We start from the raw sequence: 25,455 nt of genomic DNA on the forward strand, positions 1-25,455 counted from the left end.
GCCCAAGAAACGAAGCTTTTCCTATGGCTTGCTCCTTTTTCTTTTTTAAAAAGTCCTTTTCCACTGTAGATGCCAGCCTCACTGATAGCTTCTAAAGCCTTCTCTCTTGCTCCCAGCTGAAGTCAAAATTGCTTCTTGGAGTTAACAGTCCAACACTATTCCTCAGGTCCCCAGTAACATCCCCATGGTGCTTATAGAAACTGACAGAAGAAAGAGGAGGAAAATAACTTTTCACTGGTATTTGATTCCTATCAATAAATTCTGGAGCCACAGAACCTTCTATAAACCCATCTGGGGGTGTGTGTGTGTGTGTGTGTATGTGTGTGTGTGTGTGTGTATATATATATATATATATATATAATATATGTATATATATATAAAATCAGCCACCACGTCTGGCTAATTTTTGTATTTTTAGTAGAGACAGGGTTTCAACATGTTAGCCAGGCTGGTCTCGAACTCCTGACCTCAAGTGAGCCACCTGCCTCGGCTTCCCAAAATGCTGGGATTATAGGCGCGAGTCACCATGCCCAGCCATGCAGGGTACATTTCAGTGAATAATAACTAGTATTTGCTGACTATGCTGGGAACAGATAAATGAAGCCAAAGTCCCAGCTGCCTTGGACCTGAGAGAGGTTTCTAACCTGGTATTAGCATAAAGGGATGTGTGGGTGTTTGAGAGAAGGAAGGCAGGAGGGAGAGGCTATTACTCTGCACCTGCTGCATGTGCAAGATGCTGCTCCAAGATTTATTCTTCTGACCACTCTGTCCAAGATGGAAGAACTATGGCATAGAAAGATTTCACAATTTCACAAGGCCACATGGTTTAAACTAAAATCCAGGTTGGCCTGGCTACAAGACCCACAGTTCTTCTAGAATACCACGAGTCTGTGGGGAGAGGGTTCAAAGATCGGATCAGTGGTTAGAGGAGAGGCACTGTTGATGGACTGAAAGACTCTGGACTGCACTGTGGACTTTGTCTGTGGCTATTTTCCTTGCATCATGATGCTCTGCATTGTAACGCGTGGTAGAGGTGGGGCAGGGAGGGGCAGGGAGGTGGGGCGAGGGAGGTGAATCTCAGAACATCTGGACAACTCTTTAACGTCCTGTGCTGGGCATGGTGGATCTTTTCTTGTTTAATGTACAAGATGGACACCAGATGAATCTAGCTATAGGAGGCACTAACGCCTTACTGGGAACTGCTTGCTTACTTTTTTTGCTTTTCATAAGAGGTGAGTGTGATGAATACATAAATATCTGCTATGATATTTTCTATAGCTTTCTATTGAAATATTTCTTAATTTGAAATTAAAACAGTGAAAAGGGTTAAGTCAGCTTAGTGGTAGGCACCTATGGTCCCAGTTACTCAGGCTGCTGAGGCAGGAGGATCACTTGAGCCCAGGAGTTTGAGGCTGCAGTGAACTTTGATCACATCACTGCATTCCAGCCTGGGTGACAGAGCAAGACCCCGTCTCTAAAATACAAAAAACGAAAACACTAAAAGAGAGCAAAGACAATTTTGCCCACTATCTTTTGTCTTTCACAGGTGACACAGTATCAGGGAAGCTGCTTGCAAGGACTTTCAAATTTCTAAGCAGGTTAGAAATCATACCTCACTTAAACTGAGTTGCAATGAAATGCTTTTTGATTAAAAGCAATTCAGTCTTACATAGAACAGAACAGAGAACCCAGAAACAAATCCACACATCTACAGTGAACTCATTTCGACACAGGTACCAAGAACGTACACTGGGGAAAAGACAGTCTCTTTAACAAATGGTGCTGGGAAAACTGGTTATCCATGTGCAGAAGAAGGAAACTAGACCCCTATATCTTGTCATGTACAAAAATCAAATTAAAATGGATTAAAGACTTAAATACAAGGCCTCAAACTATACAAATACTACAAGAAAACATTGAGGAAACTCTCCAGGACATTGGTCTGGGCAAAATTTCTTGAGTAATACCCTGCAAGCACAGGCAACCAAAGCAAAAATAGACAAATTGGATTACATCAAACTAAAAAGCTTCTGCACAGCAAAGGAAACAATCAACAAAGTGAAGAGACAACCCACAGAATGGGAGAAAATATTTACAAACTACCCATCTGACAAGTGATTAATAACTGTAATATATAAGGATCTCAAACAACTCTATGTAAAAAACCTAATAATTTGATTAAAAAATGGGTAAAAGATTTTAATAGATATTTCTCAAAGGAAGACACACAAATGGCAAACTGGCATATGAAAAGGTACTCAACATCATCGATCATCAGAGAAATGCAAATCAAAATTACGATGAGATATCATCTTACCCCAGTTGAAATGACTTACATCCAAACCATAGACAATGACTAATGCTGTTGAGGATACGAAGAAATGGGAAACCTTATACATTGTTGGCAGGAATATAAGTACAGCTACTATGGAGAACAGTTTGGAGGTTCCTCAAAAACTAAAAATTGGCTGGGCATGGTGGCTCACGCCTGTAATCCCAGCACTTTGGGAGGCTGAGGTGGGCAGATCACGAGGTCAGGAGATCGAGACCATCCTGCCCAACATGGTGAAACCCTGTCTCTACTAAAAAAAAAAAAAAAAAAAAAAAAAAAAAAAAAAAATTAGCTGGGCTTGGTGGCACATGCCTGTAATCCCAGCTACTCGGGAGGCTGAGGCAGGAGAATTGTTTGAACCAGGGAGTCGGAGGCTGCAGTGAGCCAAGATTGCACCACTGTACTCTAGCCTGGCAACAGAGCAAGACTCCGTCTAAAAAAAAAAAAAAACACACACACACACACACACTAAAAAGTGAGCTACCATGTGATCCAGCAATACCACTGCTGGGTATATACCCAAAAGAAAGGAAATCAGTATATCGAGGAAACACCTGCACTTCCATGTTTGATGCAGCACTGTTCGCAATGGCCAAAATTTGGAAGCAACCTAAGTGTCCATCAACAGATGAATGAATAAAGAAAATGTGGTACCTATACATAATGGAGTACTATTCAGCCACAAAGAAGAATGAGATCCTGTCATTTGCAACAACATGGATGGAACTGGAGGTCATTATGTTAAGTGAAATAAGCCAGGTATGGAAAGACAAACATTGCATATTTTCACTTATTTGTGGGATCTAAAAATCAAAACAATGGAACCCATGGAGATGATAGTAGGATGGTTACCAGAGGCTGGCAAGGGTAGTGGGAGGGTATGGGGTGGGGGGTGGGAGGTAGGGATGCTTAATGGGTACAAAAAATAGAAAGAATGAAAAAGACCTAGTATTTGATAGCACAATAGGGTGACTATAGTCAATGATAATTTAATCGTACGTTTTTAAAAAAGTGAAATAATATAATTGGATTGTTTGTAACACAAAGGATAAATGCTTGAGGGGATGGAGACCCTTTTCCATGATGTGATTATTATACATTACATGCCTGCATCAAAACATCTCATGTACCCCATATATACACCTACTACGTACACACAGAAATAGAAAAAAACAAACAAACAAAAAATCAATCAAAGCAATACACAGCCTTAAAGTATTTCCTGAAGTCCATGTCGGGGTGTTGTTGCTTACATCCTTCACATGTAAGATTAAAAACTACTACAACAACAGGAGGCCCATGTAAAGTGATCTGTTCATGGTCAGGGGAAAAGCAAGGTTAGATGTTGTCACAAACACGGAACAACAGAGTCATTAAAACCATGAAATTTCATTGGAAGTGTTCCAAAGCACTCTACAGGCTTTCTGTGTTAAACTACCATTCTGGGAAAAGAAATAAGACTAGGGTCGCAGTCCACATTTCTCCCATCCTTTCTCATATTTAGAGCATAATTGTGTACATTATCTGAACTGATTATCACAACTGCTCTGAGAAGAAACATAAACTGATACATTAAGTGATTCACCGAACTGCAGCGTTGGTTGGTGACACAGCAACCTCACTCCAGGTCTCACACGCACCATCTGCACCGTTCGGAGGTTTGTTCTGGCTGCATTTCTCTGTGTCTGCCTCAGCCCCCCATTGGCTCCCACTGCCCTGGCTTCTGGGAGCTGACGCACCTGTTCATGAGACCATGTTCTTTCAGAACCATCCTTGACACAGATGTCCAGCCTCAGCTCTGTTCCGGTGGCTCCATGCTTGCTGTCCACACAGAGATTTGCCGCCACATTTCGGATCTGTGGAAAGAAGAAAAAATGCTGAGTGTAGGGCTATGTTGTATTTTATCATTGGCTCCTAACAACCATGGTATAGATTAAGTAAGACATAGATTATCTTTTTGATTACATGCATGTTGAATGAGACCTCGAATTTGTATGCAATTTATGGAGAAAAATCAGGGAATTAAATGTAACACTGAAGCCATCTTCACTGGCTTAACAAGAATTCTGGAAAGAAATATAGTTATAATTAAGTATTAATCAGTCTGTACTTTGACCCACTTCCTTGTAACTGAAAGTCTGTAGCACTAGATGCTAACCATTTGCATCTCCATTTTTCCTTTACATAGGATTTGTGATGTTAGAATCATAAGGTTTTTGTTTAAGAATTGCTTAAGCAGATATTGAATTCCAGTGGAACAGCTGACTGCAGCCAGTTTAAAGACCCTCACAGAGGAAATAGATCAACATGAGAATATTGTTTCTTCATCTCCCTGTCCCATGACCTCATGCTGCTCTCTGTGACCAATCAATGATCTCCCAACTTCAGCCTACTCCAAAACCCTTAAAAATCCTAGCCCCAAACTCCTTGGGGAGACAGATTTGAGTTTTCCTCTCATCTCCTCATTTGGCAGCCTTATAATTAAACCTCTTTCTCAGCTGCACCCCATATCTTGGTGTATTGACTTGCTGCACACATCAGGCAACAGAACTATTATGGTTACAACATGGTCTACTCGACAGGCTAAAGAACATGAGATGGTTAAACAGCCAAACTGCAGCTGGTTGCGGCAAAGAATGTGTTGATAATGCAACAGAGGGAGTAGCCTAGAGTTTACGACTTCATTAAAATGGGAAGCTTTTCTTTTCAGATAGTTCTTAATTTGGAATTTATTATCTTCCTGTTTCAAAGCACCTTCTATCACTATCATGCTAGCGGGAGAGAGATCCAATATGAGGCGGGTGTGGCAGGTATAGGATGTGATGGAGGAGAGCAAACCACTTAGCCCTGCATGGTTCTGAGCAGAACATGGTGACCTTTGGTTTCAGTTTGACTACAATGGTCTCAGTCTACACCTATTGTCATAATTTAGTATTGCCTTTGAATGATAAATTAAATGTCACTCTAGAGTATTAGCAAAATAGGAAAGACAGTATTATTGCTGAAATACTACACTGGATAAAGATTCTCTACATGAAGCCTGACCTTTGAAAATTTGCAGAGTGGAAAAAAGGATAATTCTTTACAATTATGTTAGCACTGATATAAGGAACTCAATACTTAGAGGTGGGAAAAGAGTGGACAATAAAATGTGTCAAAAACTTAAACAGCAACAGAAGTAGAGTCTGGGCAGAGACACGCCCTTTTGTCATACCTTTTTTTTTGTTTTTGTTTTTTTTGAGACGGAGTTTCACTCTGTCACCAGCCTGGAGTGCAGTGGTGCAATCTTGGCTCACTGCAACCTCCACCTCCCAGGTTCAAGCAATTCTCCTGCCTCAGCCTCCTGAATAGCTGGGATTACAGGTGTGTGCCACCACGCCCAGCTAATTTTTGTATTTTTAGTAGAGACAGGGTGATGCACCTGCCTCAGCCTCCCAAAGTGTTGGGATTACAGGTGTGAGCCACCACACCTGGCACTTTCATCATATTCTTCCTGCTTGAAGGTTTCACCAATCTTCCTGATGGTGTCAGAGGCACAGTCTGTAGCAGAGACGGATATTCTTGATAGTTTGCTATTTAGATGTGTATGCTTATATAAGGTCAATGATCTTAATCCTTTTTAAGCCTTTATATAGTACTGGATTATGATAATCCCTTTAGGTCCTTTTAAGAATGGAAACAAAACCAGGATGGGCCCAACTGATCATTTTAACCAAGGTTCTTTTGCCTGGATGGGTAGATAAGGAAAGGAGTCTCTCTGCGACAGAAGAATACCCACCTGGGCCTGTTCCTGCCGGGGTGGGCAATGAGGCAGAGAGAAGGTTTTTATGAAATGTACTGAGGATCATGAAAGGCATAAATCATGCTGGGACAGAATGGTGGTGGTGGAAAGGGATAGTTCGTATTTCATTTACTCTAGGAGTAGAGGTTGGGGATGCCGGTCAGGAGGGAATCAGTGTGGTGGGTACTAATCTCCTTATTCAGGGACTTAGGCAACAGGTTGGGTTCATCTGCTACTGCTGGGGCTCTGCTTTCAGGATCTCTGTCCCTGATGACAAGGTAAAGTAAAATAATGCAGAGTACAGGGGAACAGTTCTTAACCTGGTTTTGCCTACAGATTTCTCCGAGAATCCAAGGAAAGTGGTGGACATTTTTGAAACAAACAAACTATAAATGGATATGTCCAAGCACTTTCGTATTGGTTTTCCTGGAACCCATCGACTCCAGATTTGAACCTTGAATTAGGGAAAATGCCTGCCCTGACCCCTTGGGAACTAGTTGCATTCCTTCTCTTAGTGTAGGAAATCTAGAAAGACAGGGAATGAACTTGGCTGGGCATCAGAAGGCACCTGATTTACTCTCGTTTCTTTTACCTTTACTCCACCTTCCCTAAAATAAGTACCAGGGAGGAACTTCTCTCTAGAATTTGTGAAGCCAAGCTTAAAATACACGTTTTGTAAAATCAATTTCCTGATGTGTGATGGGGTTTCTCTAGTGAAATAGAAACACCCAGAAGGTCAAAGGTAGATCTCGCTATCGCTGTCTTGAACCTGGCACACTCTGTAAATCTCCTATTTGATCTCCTTATCTGAGTGCAGCGTGTTGGTTTTCTAAAGCTATCTATAACCTGAAAGCTGCCCAACAGAACTCTGAGCAGGCCTTTCTTTTCATTCTTGGGCCGTTTAACTCACAGACACACTCTTCTTAGAGAATCAGTATCAGTTTGTACTGAAGACAACTTCAAGGCACTATTTTCCCCTCTACTTGAGTCCAGGAGCTCTGAACACATTTGGGAAGAAAAGGCAGCTGCTTGCAGGTTCATGGCCAGTGGGTCCCAGAGGGAGAAGCTTGCTCTCCTATGTCGGCTGGCATTTGAACTCACCTGTGGAGCTGCTCTGCTCCTGGAAAAGGAGGATGTGGGGAAGAAGAAAACATACCCAAGCCAGGGACACTGAGGGACAAGTCTACCAAATCTGCCTGTGGATACGCACCAAAGCCTATTGGAGTGCCTTGTTTTGTTTTTAAATGTTATGAGCTCAAAAGGCCTCTGGCAGGGATGGAGGATACCATTTTCTAAACTCTTGAATTTTCTAAATTCTCACTCAAGTGGCATCTGTGTAGACAATGGGATAAACTGATTTGGAAGCCAAATTTCAGGTTTCAAAGGCGTAATTGTCTACATCTGTGTAAATTCCAGCAAAAAGTTGTGCCAGAGAGGAAATGCTGCAAGTTCACTATAGGATAAGGTGGGCAGCTGGATACGAGATTAATATCCAGCTCTTCCTCAAGGTTAGTATCCAGCCATTCCTGCTTGCTTCTCTTCTTACCTGTCCACCTGCCTCTCTCCAGCACATACTCAGATTCTCTCATTTTGCTCACAAACTCAATTCCATTAAAATGAACAAGTGGATAAAATTCTAATAGAACTGATTCTAATACTTGTTTATTCACACTAATAATATATTTTTTAAAAAATGTAGACAAGAACACTTACGATGATTCATATTTTTTCAACATAAACTCTGTACCTCTGGCTGAAGGTGAAGCAGTTCACACACGTACACATGGCCCAAACCTAGGGCCTGGGATATTAAATATGTCTATGACAGAATCAATCATTTTCAGGCCTTATTCCTTTGATGCCCAGCTTCAGGACTTGATAGCATTGAAATTGTGTCAAGGAATCTTGAGAGACACTGAACAGGATTAGAAAATGAGGTAGTGTTGGCTAGGAATGGGTGGGAAGGAGAAAAATGAGGAAAAGGGGAATCATAATGGGTGACAGGAATTACAGAGATAATCTCCTTTTGGGCAAGGACCAGGAAAAGGTCAGGCAGAGAGTAAAGGAGTTCTTTAGGTCTGCAAGAGAAGTCAGGCTCAGCTTTAATATTGGCCCCCCCAGCCCCCAACACAGGAGGTTTTTATCAGAGAGGTACAAGAGAAGGGGAATGTGGCATAAATGTCAAGGTGGCTAGTAGATGTGGAGTAGGTAATTCAACTGACTGGTAGAGAGGGACTAGCCTTAGCTTAACAAATGAGCCAGCATGGTCTGCTAATTCCTCCTGATAGCCTTAGGTCTTTCAAGTAAGAAGTGGTGGGTTCATTCCTCATGCAACAACATTTACCAGGTACCTGCTATGTCATAGGCACTATGCTGGAAACTGGGTATACAGCAAAAAATAAAAAAAGAACCAGCCCTATCCTTTGTGCACCTGATGGTCTAGTGAGGACATCAGAGAGGACATGAACGGAAGAAAGGCTTGAGATTTCCCATATTTCTAGCTGTGAATTTTTAAAGTGACAAAAAGATTTAAGATGCTCCCTTTTATGGACTATAGTTGATTTTATTTATTTATTTATTTATTTATTTATTTATTTATTTAGACGGAGTTTCACTCTTGTTGCCCAGGCTGGAGTGCAATGGCTCAATCTTGGCTCACTGCTACCTCCACCTCCCGGGTTCAAGTGATCCTCCTGCCTCAGCCTCCCAAATAGCTGGGATTACAGTCATGTGCCACCACTCACAGCTAATTTTGTATTTTTAGTAGAGACGGGGTTTCATCATGTTGGGCAGGTTCTTGAACTCCTGACCTCAGGTGATCTGCTGCCTTGGCCTCACAAAGTGCTGGGATTATAGGCGTGAACCACTCTGCCCAACCTCTGGACCATAGTTGATTTTAGAATGCAAATTTATTTGCAGAGCTGGAAAGCCAGAAGACACTAGGGTAACATGGAAAGAGAACTGAATGGAGACTGAGCAGGTCCAGGTTCTGCTCGTGAGGTACAAATGAGGTTCCCTATAACCTCATTTTTTTTTTTTCCAAGAAACAGGGTCTTGCTCTGTTGCCCAGGCTAGACTGCAGTGTTCACAGCTCACACCTTGCCACAGTCTTTAACTCCTGGGCTCAAGAGATCCTCCCACTTCAGCCTTCTGTCCTTTTTAAAGCTCAGTTCATCCACTTATAGAGAGTCAACATTCTGAGAGTGATTCTGAATGAAAGGCACTTTGTGGTTAGAAATTCAAATACTAAGAAAAACTGGCTTCTATTCTCAAGGAGCCAACAATCATATCAGGGAGACATTACTCTGAAGACATCTTCTTAAGAGACTAAATGCTAAGTGAGGCCTGAAGAGGAAATGACCATTCTGAGTGAGATGGGCTTGGAGCACTTGGTAGGACGGATGACATTGGAAGGGGCCCTGGAGGCTGAGTAGAATTGAATGTACACAGTAAAGTGACAGAAGGGACACTATTGCCTTAGGAATCAGAAATGAACTCAGATATTGAAGTTTGACAGTGTAAGGCATTTTTAAGGGAATGGCGAGTGATATAGCATGGCTCAACGTAAGGTTTGTAAAATGAAGACGATCATGCCTCAGAGGGCAATTGTGAGGATTAAACCGATGCATGCGAAGTGCCTGGCACAGTGTTTGTACATTGCAAGTGGTCAGTAAATGTTAGTTACCGTTTATTTGTTTGTTAGTTTTTTTGGCTGAATTGTCTGTGATGGTAAACGGGGCGCTGCCATGGTCAAATCACATTTCATTTATATCATGTGATCACTCACAGCCTCAAGTCAAAGGAGACCGCAGATGAACAAGCCTTGGTCCAGCATTGCAGGCCTATTCTTCAGTCTGGGTTGCCAGCTAATCTTCACAGTGTCTTACACAGTCCCCCAAGATCTCAATCTGGCAATTTGAGCACCACACCAAACACACCCACCTCCCTACCCCTCAATGAACAATTTCTGCTGATTCTAGTCCTAGGTACTGAATGTCCCACTCCTTTCTTCTCCATCCCAGTCTCCCAGGCCTTTGACATCTTTTCATGAGCTGTTTTTAAAAATTGTGATAAAATATACATAATATAAAGTTTATTATTTTAACCATTTTAAGTGTTCAATTCAATAGTATTAAGTGCATTCAAAATGTTGTGTAACCATCACCAAGATCTATTTCTAAAATGTTTCATCATTCAAAACAGCAACCATTAATCATTAAGCAATAACTCCCTACTTCCCCTTCTCCCCCATCCCCTGGTAATATCTATTCTACTGACTATAAATAATATTTTGTAAACCTCATATAAATGGAACCATACCATGTTTGCCATTTTGTGTCTGGCTTATTTAACTTAACATTGTAGCATGTATCAGAACTTCATTTCCTTTTAAGGCCAATATTCGTGTGTGTGTGTATATATATATATAGTTTTTTTTTTTTTTTTTTTTTTTTTGAGATAGAGTCTCACTCTGTCCCCCAGGCTGGAGTGCAGTGGTCCAATCTTGGCTCACTGCAACCTCCGCCTCTTGGGTTCAAGCGATTCTCCTGCCTCAGCCTCCCGAGTAGCTGGGACCACAGGTGCACACCACCATGCCTGGCTAATTTTTTGTGTTTTTAGTAGAGACAGGATTTCACCTTATTAGCCAGGATAGTCTCAATCTCCTGATCTCATGATCGGAGGCCTCCCAAAGTGCTGGGATTACAGGTGTGAGCCACCACGCCCGATATATGTATATTTATATGAAAAAACACATGTATAAATATGCCAGATTTGTATCCATTCATCTATTCATGGATACTTGTGCTGTTTCTACTTTTTTTTTTTTTTATTGAGATGGAGTCTTGCTCTGTTGCTAGGCTGGGCACAATCTTGGCTCACTGTACTCTCCGTCTCCTGGGTTCAAGCAATTCCCCTGCCTCAGCCTCCTGAGTAGCTGGGACTACAGGTGTGCACCACCACACCTGGCTAACTTTTGGTAATTTAGTAGAGATGGGGTTTCACCATGTTAGCCAGGATGGTCTCGATCTCCTGATCTTGTGATCTGCCCACCTTGGCCTCCCAAAGTGCTGGGATTACAGGCGTGAGCCACCGCTCCCAGCCTGTTTCTACTTTTTTACTTCTGTGAATAATGCTTCTGTGAACACTGGCATGTAAATATCTTTCACATCCTTGTTTTCAATTATTTTGCCTATACACCTAGGAATGAAATTGCTGGGTCATAAGGTAATTCTATGTTTAACACTTTGAGGAACTATCAAACTGTTTTCCACAGTAGCTGAACCATTTTACATTCCCACAAGCAACGTAGAATGGTTCCAGTTTCTTCATATTTTTGCCAACACTTGTAGTTTTTCTGGTTTATGTAATAGCTATCCTAGTGGATGTGAAGTGGTATCTCATTGTGGTTTTGATTTGCTTTTCCCTAATGACTAATGATGTCAAAAACCTTTTCATTTGCTTATTGAGTATTTGTATAGTTTGGAGAAATACCTATTCAGGTCCTTTGCCTATTTCTGAATTGAGTCATTTGTGGTTTTATTTTTGAGCTTAAGGAGTTTTAAAAAAATATATTCTAGATATTAATCCCTTATCAGATATATGACTTGTAAATATTTTATCCTATTCAGTGGGTTGCCTTTTCATTCTGTCAATTGTGCCTTTGATGCGCAAAAGTTTTAATCTTGATGAAGTCCAATTTATCTATTTTTTTCTTTTGTTGCCTGTGCTTTGGTGTCATATTTAAGAGATCATTGCCATTCCAATGCCATGGAGATTTTTCCCTATGTTTTATTCTGAGTTTTACAGTTTTAGCTCTTATGTTTAGGTCTTTGATCCATTTAGAATTAAATTTTGTGTATGGTGTGAAGTAAAGTTTACAACCTCATTTTTTTTGCATGTAGATATATTAGTTTGAAATGGCTGCCATAGGAAAGTATCACAAACTGGGTGGATTAAACCACAGAAATTTGTTGCCTGAGAGTTCTGGAAGCTAAAAGACCAAGATCAAGGTGTTCGCAGTTTGGTTCCTTCTGAGGGTTGTGAAAGAGAGTACATAATGTGCTTCTTTCCTAGCTTCTGGTGGTTTGTGGCAATCTTTGATGTTCCTTGGCTTGTTAACATATCATGCTGGTTTCTGTTTTTATGTTCACTTGATGTTTTGTTTGTGTGTGTGCTGGTGTCCAAATTTCCCCTTTTTATGAAGACACCAATCATACTGGATTAGGGGCCCACCATACTCAGAATAATCTCATCTTAATTAATTACATCTGCAATACCTGATTTCCAAATAAAGTTACATTCGGAGGTACCAAGGATTAGGATTTCAACATATAAATTTTGGGGAGACATAATTCAGTCCATTAGTAGTGGATATCCAGTTTTCCCAGCATCATTTGTTGAACAGACTGTCCATTCCTTATTGAGTGATATTGGCATCCTTGTCAAAAATCTATTAACCTTATATGTGAGGGCTTATTTCTTGGCAATCTATTAGATTCCATTGATCTATACATCTATCTTTATGCCTATATCACACGTTTTTTGAATTACCATAGCTTTGTATTAAGTTTTGAAACTAGGAAATGTGGGTTCTCCAACTTTGTTTTTCTGGTTCAAGATTGTTTTCATTATTGAGGGTCCTTTGAGGTTCCATATAAATTTTAGGATGGGTTTTTCTATTTTTGCAAAATATTCCATTTCGATTTTGATAGAGATTGTATTTAATTTGTAGATCACTTTGCATAGTATCACCGTTTAACAATAATATGTTTTTAAATCCACGAACATGGGATGTTTTTCCATTTATTTAGATAAGCAATTTCTTTCACTAATGTTTCATGTTTTTTTATGAATCTTCTACCTCGTTTGTTAAATGTATTTCTACTCTCATTTATTTCTAGGGAGATGGCTAAAAGCACATATTCTGAAGTTAGACTGCCCAGAGTTTGATTTCACCATTTACTAGAGCTGCATGACTTTAAGCAAGTTAACTTATTTTTGCCTCAGTTTTTTTCCTTAAAATTAAGGATAACGCTTCATAAATTTGATGTGAGTATTAAATGAGATTATACATATAGGATGTTTGTTTTAGTGTATGGACCATATTACATGCTCAATAGATGTTAATGTTTCATAGTAGTAGTAGCAGTAGTATCCGGATGTAGTAAGAAATGAGACTGGGGCAGTGTGTTGGTGCCATTTTGTGAAGAGTCTTAAATATCAAGATAAGGGATTTAGACCTTGTTCTGTTGGCAAAAAGATCATTCAATGTTTTTGAGAAGAAAAACTTGTTTTAGGCAGTAAATTCTGGTGATTATGAGAAAGACAGGTGGAGAGTAATGTTGTTGTCATAAAGGGTACTAGTTCTAATTGGCAAAGAGAATCTAAACTAGTGATAGAATGTATCCAAATAATATATCCGAATTTTATATATATATATTATATATATACTCAAAAGAAGATATGTGTTCAGACATTTTAAATAAAAATTACAGATCTTGACCACTGTTTCCATGAGTATAATAAAGAAGATATGCTGAGCTTGAGGCGTCTTTGTGACATCTGTATATAGACACCCAAAAGTCTGACATTTGGAAGGTAGGTCAGGGTAGGAAATGCATATTTGGGTATATGCTGTTATCTATGGTTCTAGCTACTAATATTTTGCCTTTCAACTTCAAATCCATTTTTGCCTTACTTTGTGATTCTCAAGATGGACCCTGCAGACATTTCTCCTTTGTCAGTGGACACAATTTTGCTAATAGAGGGTGCTGGGTGCTGGAAGGACACGGGAAGGGCTTAGCAGGAGGAAGGGTCTTTCGTGTGTGTGTGTGTGTGTGTGTGTGTGTGTGTGTGTGCATGCACAGTTTTTCCATGTGATAGCCAGTAAATGGGCATGTGGGGTGGGGTGGAAGAGAGCAGCTCTGGCAGGAGTGGTCCTCAGAGATAAGCAGCAGCTGCTATGTCCTGCAAGTTTCTTTGTCACTACCAAGCTGCATGTATATGACAGCCACACCACATCAAATGAGGCCTGAATCTCAGCCTTGGAGTGGGAAAAGTTGGAGAGTTCTTCTAAGTTTCCAAGTTCCTGCCTTGCTCACAGTCCTCAGCCCTAATGATGGTTCCTGTTTTTTGGAGTTGCTGCTTCAGTACTCCCTAGAGCCCTCTTTTATCCCTCTTACCAGCCAACAGTTTTTCTTTTAAATATTAAAATGTCTCTATTCAAATTACTGGTGTGATTTCTGTCTTCTGGCTGGACTTGGACTGATGCAACCACATATGAGTAAGAATAGAAATCACAGAAGTACATGATCTCACTCAAGTAAAGAGTAGAAAGGAATATGAGAAGATTGAGGAGGGAACTCCAGGGAATGACTTTTTTTGAAAGTGAGCAAAGAAAGTGTAGCTAGAAATAAGAAGGAGAAAATAAGAAGGAATCATAAAGAAGCCTGGGAGAAGAGTTTCAAGGTGGGAGGGGTGAGCTGCAGTGTCAAATTTCGTAGAGGGATCCAGTAGGGGGAGGCCTAGGGAGAGGCTGTTGGATTTGGCAATTAGGAAGTCACCAGAGACCTTTCAAAGGACAGTTTCTGTGGTGTGATGAATGCAGGTAGAAGGCAGATTGCCAAGAGAACTTAGAAAAAAGTTGGAAGATGAAGGTTAGAGTCAACAAATGGAAGTTTCTCTTTCAAGAAGCTTGATAGTGATGGGAATGATATATACAGGAGAAAATCAGAATTAAAAAGAAACATTTTGGGGATAGGGAGATTTGAGGATAGAATTACATATAAGCCCTAATATAATCCATTCGAGACTGAGATAAAAAAATTGTGAAGTGCTTGTAGAAAGTAAAAACAGCATGTAAATGCAACATACTAGAAACGCTTTTGTGATTCTTACAGGATTTTCCACTATTTAAGGTTTTGCCTCATAGCCATCACACCATTTTGCTTAAACAGATCCATTCCACCTCTAATTGCTCCATGCTAGTCACATCCAATGACTGCTGGCAGAGACCACCTAGTGCCTTTCCTTGAAATTATGCCTGCAGAGATTTTCTTCCTATCTTGTGCACATTTTCCTTTTCTGAATTTACCATAAATGTAATTGCTTTGGCATCTCTCTCTTGCCCTGGGACTTGCTGGGACCACTAATTTCAGAAGCCGGCTTACATTATGCAAGAGAAAGATGAGCCCACAGCAGAAATATTATCAGAGGGCCCTCAGGTTTTTACGTGTTCTGCTCCAAATCATCTTCTCCTAAAGCCATGTCTTGCCACTTGAAGCTAAGCATTTTATTATTTGTGAAATATGTCTGGCATCAAAACAAAAACTTCTTTACTTGTGTAAATTTATGGGGAGCATGAGAAATTCCATTACGTGCATATAAAACACAGTGACCAAGTCAGGGTATTTATGGTGTCCATCTCCCAAGCACAATACATTTTTGTGAAGTATAGACACCCTACTCTGCTATCAAACATTGAATGTACTCCCCCTATCTTTCTGTATGTTTCTACTCTTCAATCCACATCTCTTCACCCTTCCGCTGGCCCCCACTCACCCTTCCCAGTCTGTTATCACAAAATAGAAACTTTTAAGCTAAGGATCTCTGGCCAAAAACAAGTTGATTTTCACAAATAGATGCAGAGAGAAATTCATATAAATAAGCCACTCTACTACCTTTAAGTAGAGTGTAGGGGTTAAGATAAGCAACTCTTTTCTGCTAGAAGGAAAATAAATTAAGGTTCTTACTGAACTGGATGCTTTCACAGGCATCATTTCACTTCCTCGTCTGCACTCTCGCCATGCTGTGTTTTCATTCACATTTGCAACTGAGGCTCTGAGAAAGTAAGTGGTTTGTCCAGTGCTATCCAACCAGCAGACGGCAGCAGGATTCGCACCCATGTCTAATTCCTAGACCTGTGCTCTTTTTACCAAGCAAATGGTAATGGTTATAACTAATTCATTAGAAAAAATGTCATTTTAGGTGTTAAATCTGTAGCAACTGCTTTACTGAGCTCCAGGAAACACATGGAGATTAAAGAAGGCTATGAGTTCTTGGGTTTAGAAAAGAAGTGATCTTAGTCAAAAACAGGATTGGAGTCTGATACAGATACAGACGCTGAAGTGGAGTTAGAAAGAAAATCATTTTAACACTCGGGGCTGCCAAGGGATGGAGGCACGACAATGAAGTCGTCAAAGTACAAGACTGAAGAAGACCTGGTTACCCATGAATGGCTTGACTCTAGGGGAGGCTGTGGTGGCACCAGAAAAAGCATCATGGAGTATCAATAGGAGGAAACATCTCCTAACCTTTGCAAGAGACTACATTTTAAACCTGGACTTAAAAAAATCCATTTCTGAAAGGAAAAGTTAGAAAATGGCAGAAGAGTGGTGACTTCGTCCTGACCCATACAGTTCACTGGAAAGTAGCTCGTCCTGTGATCATCAGCCAGGGCTACATCAATCTACTTGGTTCTGCCTGAGTACAAGTTTATTCCTGCCCTCTCTTATCATCTTTGAAGATTAGAAAGCTTTGCTAGCTTGGACTTACTATTTGTAAAAAGAGAATATGGAACAATTTGTGTTTTTCTGATCACATAAGAATGTGAGCTCTCGGAAACTACTAATTCTTTTTTTAAGTTAAAAACATTTTAACTTTATTTTAGATTCCGGGGTACATGTGTAGGTTTGTTATATAGGTAAACTTGTGTCACAGGGGTTTGTTGTACAAATTATTTTGTCATCCAGATACTAAGCCTAGTATTTAATAGTTATTTTTCCTGATCCTCTCCTTCCTCCCACCTTCCACCCTCTCATAGCCCCCAGTATGTGTTGTTCCCTTCTATGTGTCCGTGTGTTCCATCATTTAGCTCTCACTTATGAGTGAGGACATGTAATATTTGGTTTTCTGTTCCTGCATTAGTCTGCTAAGGATAACGGCCTCCAGCTTCATCCATGTCCCTGCAAAGGACATGATCTCATTCTGTTTTATGGGTGTATAGTATTCCATGGTGTGTGTGTGTGTATATATATATATTTATTTATAAAATGTGATATATATATATATATAAAACATTTTCTTTATCTAATCTGTCACTGATGGGCATTTAGATAGATTCCATGTCTTTGCTATTGTGAATAGTGCTGCAATGAACATATGCCTGCATTTGTCCTATTACTGGGTATGTATCCAAAGGAATATAAATCATTCTACCACAGTTAAATTTTTTTTTCTTAGGTTTTTGTGCTGTGATTTCATAAAGTCAGGGAAAGAAGTATTTTGTTATAGATCCTCTCATGAGTGCCCTGTTGGAATAGAGAGGTGGTCAGGTAAGGAAATAACCAAAAGCCAGCTTGGCTGACCAAGAGTTTTTGAAAACTCAGGTGACAATTTTTTATGTTTTGAAATGAGTTATTCAAATATTTGTTATGAGACAAAAGAGCATGGCATGTCAGAAACGTGAAAGCAGGCATTTAAAACAAAGCTATAAGAAGTAACTTAGGAGATGAACAAGTTTACTTGAGCCCTTCTTTTTCTCCCTACAATTTACAAAACTCAGATAAGTAAATTAAGGGTGCACAAGAGGAGAGAAAATGAGATGTGATAGAAAACTTCACAGTGAGACTTCAAGACTATCTGCAGAGAAACTCATCAGAAGGAGACCTGAAAGGTACTTTAAGTCAGGAGTTCATGAGTTTTCAGTATTCCATGGGAGAATCAATCTACAGGAAGAGCAGTTCCTGTGCTCCACTAATTGAACCTGCATCCAGATGTTTAAAAGCAGGGAATGCTGTTTTGAAGGAAAGCCACAGAAGTTGGCTTATGTGCTGTGGAGACAGTGTGGTCCCCTTCCATTCCCAGATTGTGGAAAGAAACCTCAAGTGGCCTGCAAGTTGGACGTGACTGGTCATCGTATTTCCTGCATCATCAGTCAGAAAATGGCATGCAGCTGTATTTTCAGACTGAACCACACTGTGCGGGGTAAGCAGCTGATCTTTTAACTAATGTATCCACATTTAATATTCCTGTCATTTTCTTCCTGGAGTGCTATTTTATGAATATAAACACTTCTCCCAATGGTTAGATTCATATATGAATTGCCAATAAATCTAAGATTTGCTCCGGTTCTAGTACAATCATGAAAAGCCACTTGCAACATTATCCTCAAAGCCAAGGGCAGTAGTCACAGGCTTTGAAGATAAAGCAAATTTTTAGTACTTGGAAAACTATTCACACAATACGGTGTCTAGATAAAATAATTCTCCCTTTGAAGTCAGGTCAGATGGTTGAAATGTGAGCAGGTTGAAAATATGGTCTAATATACTGTTGTTAAGCTCTGTGTAAGATTCAGGACCATTCGTCCATGAAGACCTTCAATCAAAATCATGGGACTGGTTCTGAGGATGTGACCTTTTAGCCCTGGAAAGGATGGCAGCAAAACCCCTGAGACCCATGGGACTTTTCCAGTTTTCTAGAGAAGTAGATTCTCTTGAGCCCATTCTTGAGTGTAACAGCTGGTCCTCTAAGGAAGGCCTGCAAATTGTCTTTATTTTCAGATAAAATAATTCAGGGTCTGGGTTTTCTATTGCAAATGTCAGCACCATTAAACATATTCAACATATTAAAAGAGATGACTTGGCTCTTCAAGGGGAACAAAGGTGAAAATGTCAAATTTCATTTGGCATATGAAACTGTAATGTAACGTTTGTAAAATATTTCATGGTATAACTACTTCCCTGAAATATTTCTCTGTGAGCCTTAAATTAAAAAGCAATGGTCTTTCTGCTTTGTGAAGCTCACAACTGAGGTGTGGTAAAAATATATCTTCAACCTATTTCTTACCTCCTGCTCTGAAATCAAACAAATGGGGAACCTAAACTGTTGACTTTCAAAGGTCTAGCCTTAAAGTTCTGAGTCACACTGACCAGCAGTCCATCACTGTTTTCTGTAGCAATGCACATTCATGCAAAACTTATAGGGAAAACTGATTGATATTTTCTATAAAAAAGCAAATATACTCCTTCCAAACCAGTGACATCAGAAATGCCACCCAGGACTCCATCTTACACAATAGTTATTGTAGTAATCTGATAATAGGTGAACGCTCCAGTCAGCTTTCTGAAAAATCTCATATGTGCTTCTCATCTAAGCGTTTTATCTAATCTCCCTCCTCTCAAAGTTCTTACTGTGGATGCAATGAATCATGCTAGATTCAATGAGTGGATAGTTCTGACAATGAACGGGTTGGGGTTTGGTTGGACTGTGATGTGAAGGGTAGGTATCAAAAGTCAAGATTTTTGTTGCTGTTGTTGTTTTTCTGAGACAGAGTTTCTCTGCTGTGGCCCAGGCTGGAGTGCACTGGCGCGGTCTTGGTTCGCTGCAACCTCTGCCTCCTGGGTTCTAGCGATTCCCCTACCTCAGCCTCCAGAGTAGCTGAGATTACAGGCATGCGTCACCATGCCCGGAAAAGCCAAGATTTAGCCTTTCTTGGGAAGACAGTGAGATTATTTCTCCCTGAAAATAAAGCAGAACAGAACAAAACAAAATGATAACAGGGCAAAACAAAAGAGGTTTTGAGGGAAGTGAACAGTAGTCTAGTTCTAGTCTAATGAGCCTGATTGCATGTACAACCTAATCAGCGGTGGCTTATGTCTGTAATCCTAGCACTTTGGGAGGCCGAGGCGGGAATATCATTTGAGGTCAGGAGTTCCAGACCAGCCTGGCCAACACGGCAAAACCCCGTCTCTACTAAAACAGCAACAACAACAACAACAGCAACAACAACAACAACACAAAAATTAGCTGAGTGTGGTGGCATGCCCCTGTAGTCCCAGCTACTCAGGAGGCTGAGTTAGGAGAATCGCTTGAACTTGGGAGGCAGAGGTTGCAGTGAGCCGAGATCACGCCACTGCACTGTAGCCTGGGTATCAGAGCAAGACTCTATCTCAAAAAAAAAAAAAAAAAATTGGATTTAGCATAAATCATACATGAATACAAAAGTAAAATAGGATTTTCTCTTTTGAACAAGATTTTCATGTAATATTGAGATAATAAAATATAATTTGCCTTTTAAATCAACTAAAGAAAAAAGCAAAATGAGAGAAGAGATAGATTTCGTTGTTCCCATGCTGTCTTTATTGGATCTTCTTGGTTGGAAGGCTGAATCTCCCCTCTATTAATGAGTAAAAGTTTATGTCTTTTTAAAATTTTTTAGTTATCATTTTTGTTAAAGAAATTACTTATAGTGACATGGAATTCTATTTTATAATACCAAGTATTTGAAATCTTTGATATTTGACAAACTTTCCAAAATCAAATTCTAAATTAAGTCTTTTTTGGCCTCATTAACTTTTTAAGTATTAGGTCCCCTGAATTCCAAAAAGGGACATATTCAGCTTATTTGGTATGTTAAAATCATACAGGAAGCATTTTCAAATATAAAATGGTTTTTAATTTTCTCTGAGTTATATTCATAGAAATGTGTTATAAATTTGTGCTTCAAAACTTTATAAGATTCCTGTAATTCTGATATGTCTCAGCATATGTTATGATTAATAATGATATGTTAAATTATTGTGTGCCACAGAGATGATCAGACTTCCTTGTTGATTTCGTCTTTAATCGTGGCTGTAGTAAGATTTTTGTTATCCACAGATAATTGTTATTTTGTTTTGATCCTTTACAAACGGCAGTTTATAATCAGCTATAAGAGTCTGACAGCTGCTTTTGAGTGCAGGTTTTTGATAACTTGGGAGATTGGGTCATTTAAATAAAAAAAAACTTTCAGGACTCTTGTAGACGGCCAATGTGTTAAGGAGAACTGCTGGCTCAACAACAGGAAGAACAAGAGTTAATTGCATGAACTGAACTAACAGAAGACCCAAATAACCTTTTTATGACTTACTGCTTGACATACTGCTGATCTTCTTTGTTGTTTTTCAGAGTATAGAAAACTTTTCTTTTGAGTTATTTATAGCTTTTAACAATTGAAGAAAGTATACTCCCATGAACAAAAATTGAAATTTTCTTTCTCTACTTAATTTGTCAGAATTTGGGAACTACTTGTGAGTTTTTGTAACTTATGGCAATATAGTTATTTGCATATGTGCAAAAAGGATCTGCTTTCTTTTGTAACAGGACACAACTGGAGACACTGGCTATTTTATCAAGGCTTAAATTGGAATAACATGCTTTCAGATATAAACAGACTGCTTGAAGGAATCAAAGTTGACTTACAGAGCCAGTAGAAGCCCCTTGGGAGAACTGGTCTTATACCTTATTTACACAGTCCCTGTACAGAGTTCCTGACCTGTGGTAAGTAATTTTTGACAGGCCCAGGCTCAAGAGGAGAGAAATTCATCCAATCATATAAGTATTTGAAGGCGCAGATAAATTCGTGGTTGGGCTCAAAGCTTTAAAAAGTCTAATCTGAGATTCCTTATGGAGAAACCTCCAGAAAAGCCAATTTAAAAAAAGTCTATATGGATTAGTCCATTCTTGCACTGCTATAAAGAAATACTTGAAACTGGATAATTTATAAGAAAAGAAGTTTAATGGGCTCATTGTTTCACAGGCTGTACAGGAAGCATGGCTGGAAGGCCTCAGGAAATTTTCAGTCATGGCAGAAAGTAAAGGGGAAGCAGACATGTCTCACATGGACAAAGAAGGCGGAAGAGAGAGAGAAAGGAGAGGTGCTACACACTTTTAAGCAACCAGATGTCATGATAACTCACTCGTTATCATGAGAACAGCAAGGGGGAAGTCTGCCCACATGATCCAATCACCTCCTACCAGGCCCCTACTCCAACACTGGGGATTACAATTTGACATGAGATTTGGGTGGGGACACAAATTCAAACCATATCGTTCTTCCCCTGGCTTCTCCCAAATCTCATGTCCTTCTCACATTGCAAAATATAATCACTCTTTTCAACAGTCCCCTAAAGTGTTAATTCATTTCAGCATTAACTCAAAAGTTCATAGTCCAAAGTCTCATCTGAGACTAGGCAAGTCCCTTTTGCCTATAATTTGTGAAATAAAAAAAGAGTTAGTTACATCCAAGATACAGTGAGGGTACAGGCATTGCATAAATACACCTATCCCCAAAGGGAGAAATCAGCTAAGTTTTTGGCAGCTCCACCCCGTCACTCTGCAAGATACGACCCCCTTGGTTGATTTCATGGGTTGGCATTGAGTGCCTGCAGCTTTTCCATGTGCACAGGGCAAGCTGCCAGTGGATCTACCATTTTGATGTCTAGAGGACAGTGGTCCTCTTCTCACAGCTCCACCAGAAAGTGCTCCACTTTGGGGACTCTGTGTGAGGGTCCTGACACCACATTTCCCCTCTGCACTGTCCTAGCAGAGGTTCTCCATGAGGGCTTGCCCCTGCAGCAGATTTCTGCCTGGACATCCAGGCATTTCCATACATTCTCTGAGATCTAGGTGGAGGCTCCCAAGCCTGAACTCTTGGCTTCTGTGCACCTGTAGACTTAACACCATGTGGAAGCTGCCAAGGCTTAAGGCATGCACCCTCTGGAGCAGTGGCCTGAGACCTATCTGGGGCCCTTTTAGCCATAGCAAGAGTTGGAGAAGATAGGATGCAGGGAGCAGTGTCCCAAGGTTGTGCAGGGCAGCATGGTCCTGGGCCTGGCCCGTGAAACCATACTTCCCTCTAGGCCTCCAGGCCCGTGATGGGAGGGGCTGCCATGAAGGTCTCTGAAATGTTTTCAAGGCATTTTCTCCATTGTTTTGGCTATTAATATTTGGCTCTTCTTTACTTAGGCATATTCCTCCCATGAAAATGAGTCTGTCTTTTCTACCACATGGTCAGGCTGCAAATTCTCTAAACTTTTATACTCTGCTTCCCCTTTAAAAAGTTTCAATTTGAGATAATCTATTTGCTCACGCATATGACCATATGCTGTTAGAAGCAGCCAGGACAGACCTTGAAAGCTTTGCTGCTTAGATATTTCTTCTGCCAGATACCCTAAATCCTCTCTCTCAAGTTCAAAGTTCCATAGATCCCTAGAGCAGGGGCACAATGCTGCCAGTCTGTTTGCTAAAGCACAGCAAGAGTGACCTTCAGTACAGTTCCCAATAAGTTCCTCATCTCCATCTGAAACCACCTCAGCCTGGACTTCATTGTCCATATTACTATTTGCATTTTGGTTGCAACAATTTAACAAGTCTCTCGGAAGTTTCAAACTTTCCCATATCTTCCTGTCTTCTTCTGAGCCCTCCAAATTGTTCCGACTTCTGCCCATTATCCAGTTCCAAAGCTGCTTCCACATTTTCAGGTATCTTTCTAGCAATGCCCCACTCCCAGTATTAATTTCTGTATTAGTCCATTCTTGCACTGCTTTAAATAAATACCTGAAACTGGGTAATTTATTAGAAAAGAGGTTTAATTGGCTCAGGAAGCATGACTGGAGAGGCCTCAGGAAACTTTTAATGTGGTGGAAGGTGAAGGGGAAGCAGGCACATCTTACATGGCCAGAGAAGGAGAAAGAGAGAGAGAAGAGAGAGGTGATACCCACTTTTAAACAACCAGATCTCATAAGAACTCATTCACTATCATGAGAATAGCAAGTGGAGAGTCTTCCCCCATGATCCAGTCACTTCCCACCAGACCTCTTCTCCAACATTGAGGATTATAATTCAACATGAGATTTGGGTGGGGACACAAATCCAAATCATATCACCATATAACAAATAATTATTCTTGCTGTACTTTATGCAAATAATTGGGCCAAGTATAATTGGACTGATACAGTTTGGCTGTACCCACATCCAAAACTTCATCTGGAATTGTAGTTCCCATAATCCTCATGTGTCATGGGAGGGATCCAGTGGGAGGTAATTGAATCATGGGGCTGGTTACCCTCATGATCTTCTCATGATAGTGAGTTCTCATGTGATCTGATGGTTCTATAAGAGGATTTTCCCCCTTTTGCTCAGCACTTCCCCTTGCTGCTGCCATGTGAAGAAGGATGTGTTTGCTTTGCCTTCCACCACAATTGTAGGTTTCCTGAGGCCTCCCCGCCATGCTGAACTGTGAGTCAATTAAACCTCTTTTCCTTATAAATTACTCAGTCTTGGGTGTGTCTTTATTAGTAGTGTGAGAATGGACTAATACATGATTTAAAGCTTATTTTGCAAGTAAATCAGTCCTACCATGATTTGTCTTTAATAAAATTGGGAGACTGGAGAGAGAAAAATTATATTTCTAAAAACTATGGTACAATTATTGTTAGATTTTAGTCTTGTTCATTGTTTTTAATTAAAAAAATAGGTTCTACAATTTGGACTGACTGAAACTCTTTCTGGGCTGCAAGTCCCCAAATTAATGCTTCCAAATTTCTCTTCCATATTTCGCATTTGGACTACTACCTTCTTTTTTCCCTGAGGCCTTACAAACTAAAGCTTATTCCTTGGGATACAGTCAAGAAAAATGTGTCAAATACAGCCTTCCTCCTCTGTAACTAAAAGTGTTTTGCATTGGGCATCTGGACAGATTGTGCCTAACATTAACCTTTTTCTTCTGTTTCCATAGAAATACCTCTTATTAAAAATCTGTCTTCATCACATATAGGAGCATAGCCCATCTGCAATGCCACCTCCTAGAATGGGACACTACTGTTTAACTCAACTCATCTATTCTCAGATCTAAAAAGCTGACTAAAAATATATGGGATGATGTATTTAAATTTTCTCTTTTCTGTGTGTCCCAATTTGTCTTTCTAAAACCTGACCTAAATCTCTCTCTACTAGTGACCCTATGTCTGACTGGTTCTCAGAGCTATTTGCCTGAATCCCCTAGGGTTTCAAATCAATTCTACAAAGAAGACTGAAGATCGGACTTACACTCCTGACATTAAGACTCATTATCTTCTAGTCTGCTGTTCATTGAAGTGCTGGGCTAAAACTGTGGATGAGAGTACTAACATCATTGTCATGCAAGTCTTGAAACCCCAACCAGGCACCTGTGAATACATGCAGACAGCTGCAAAGTGGTTTCACTCCTCTTACCTTTAAGAATAATGTGTGATGAAACCCAAGAGGGGAGATTAAAACTGCCTTTGCAAAGATTATGACAGTGAGAAAAATTAGACATAGGAAAAGTATGACAGTGAAGAAATCTGACCTAATCAGCGGATCTTGCTTGTAACCGCCAAGCCACCTTTGTCCATTGCTGGGGGTAGCCTGAACCAACTTTGGAAGTAATTGAGTTTATAATTTAACTTTGAAAAGAAGAATGACAAAAGCCCATTCTCCAAACAACCTCCCCTCTCCTCTTGCTTAGGGACCAGACTCTCTTTATAAAACCAACACATTAGCC

At 40.1% G+C, this 25,455-nt stretch overlaps 1 protein-coding gene across 5 annotated transcripts in view; it reads right to left on the reverse strand.

The window, feature by feature from the left end:
* LOC105466678 (polypeptide N-acetylgalactosaminyltransferase like 6) overlaps positions 1-25,455 on the reverse strand; it is a 1,213,852-nt gene that overhangs the window by 32,931 nt on the left and 1,155,466 nt on the right. For all 5 annotated transcript variants that reach the window (XM_011715760.3, XM_011715757.3, XM_011715758.2 and 2 more), the window contains one exon: positions 4,072-4,188. In XM_011715760.3, coding sequence (XP_011714062.2) covers positions 4,072-4,188 — 117 coding nt within the window. The remainder of the gene's footprint in view (positions 1-4,071; positions 4,189-25,455) is intronic.

Source organism: Macaca nemestrina, chromosome 3 (genome assembly GCF_043159975.1).
Source record: "Macaca nemestrina isolate mMacNem1 chromosome 3, mMacNem.hap1, whole genome shotgun sequence".
Classification (NCBI taxonomy): Eukaryota; Metazoa; Chordata; class Mammalia; order Primates; family Cercopithecidae; genus Macaca; species Macaca nemestrina.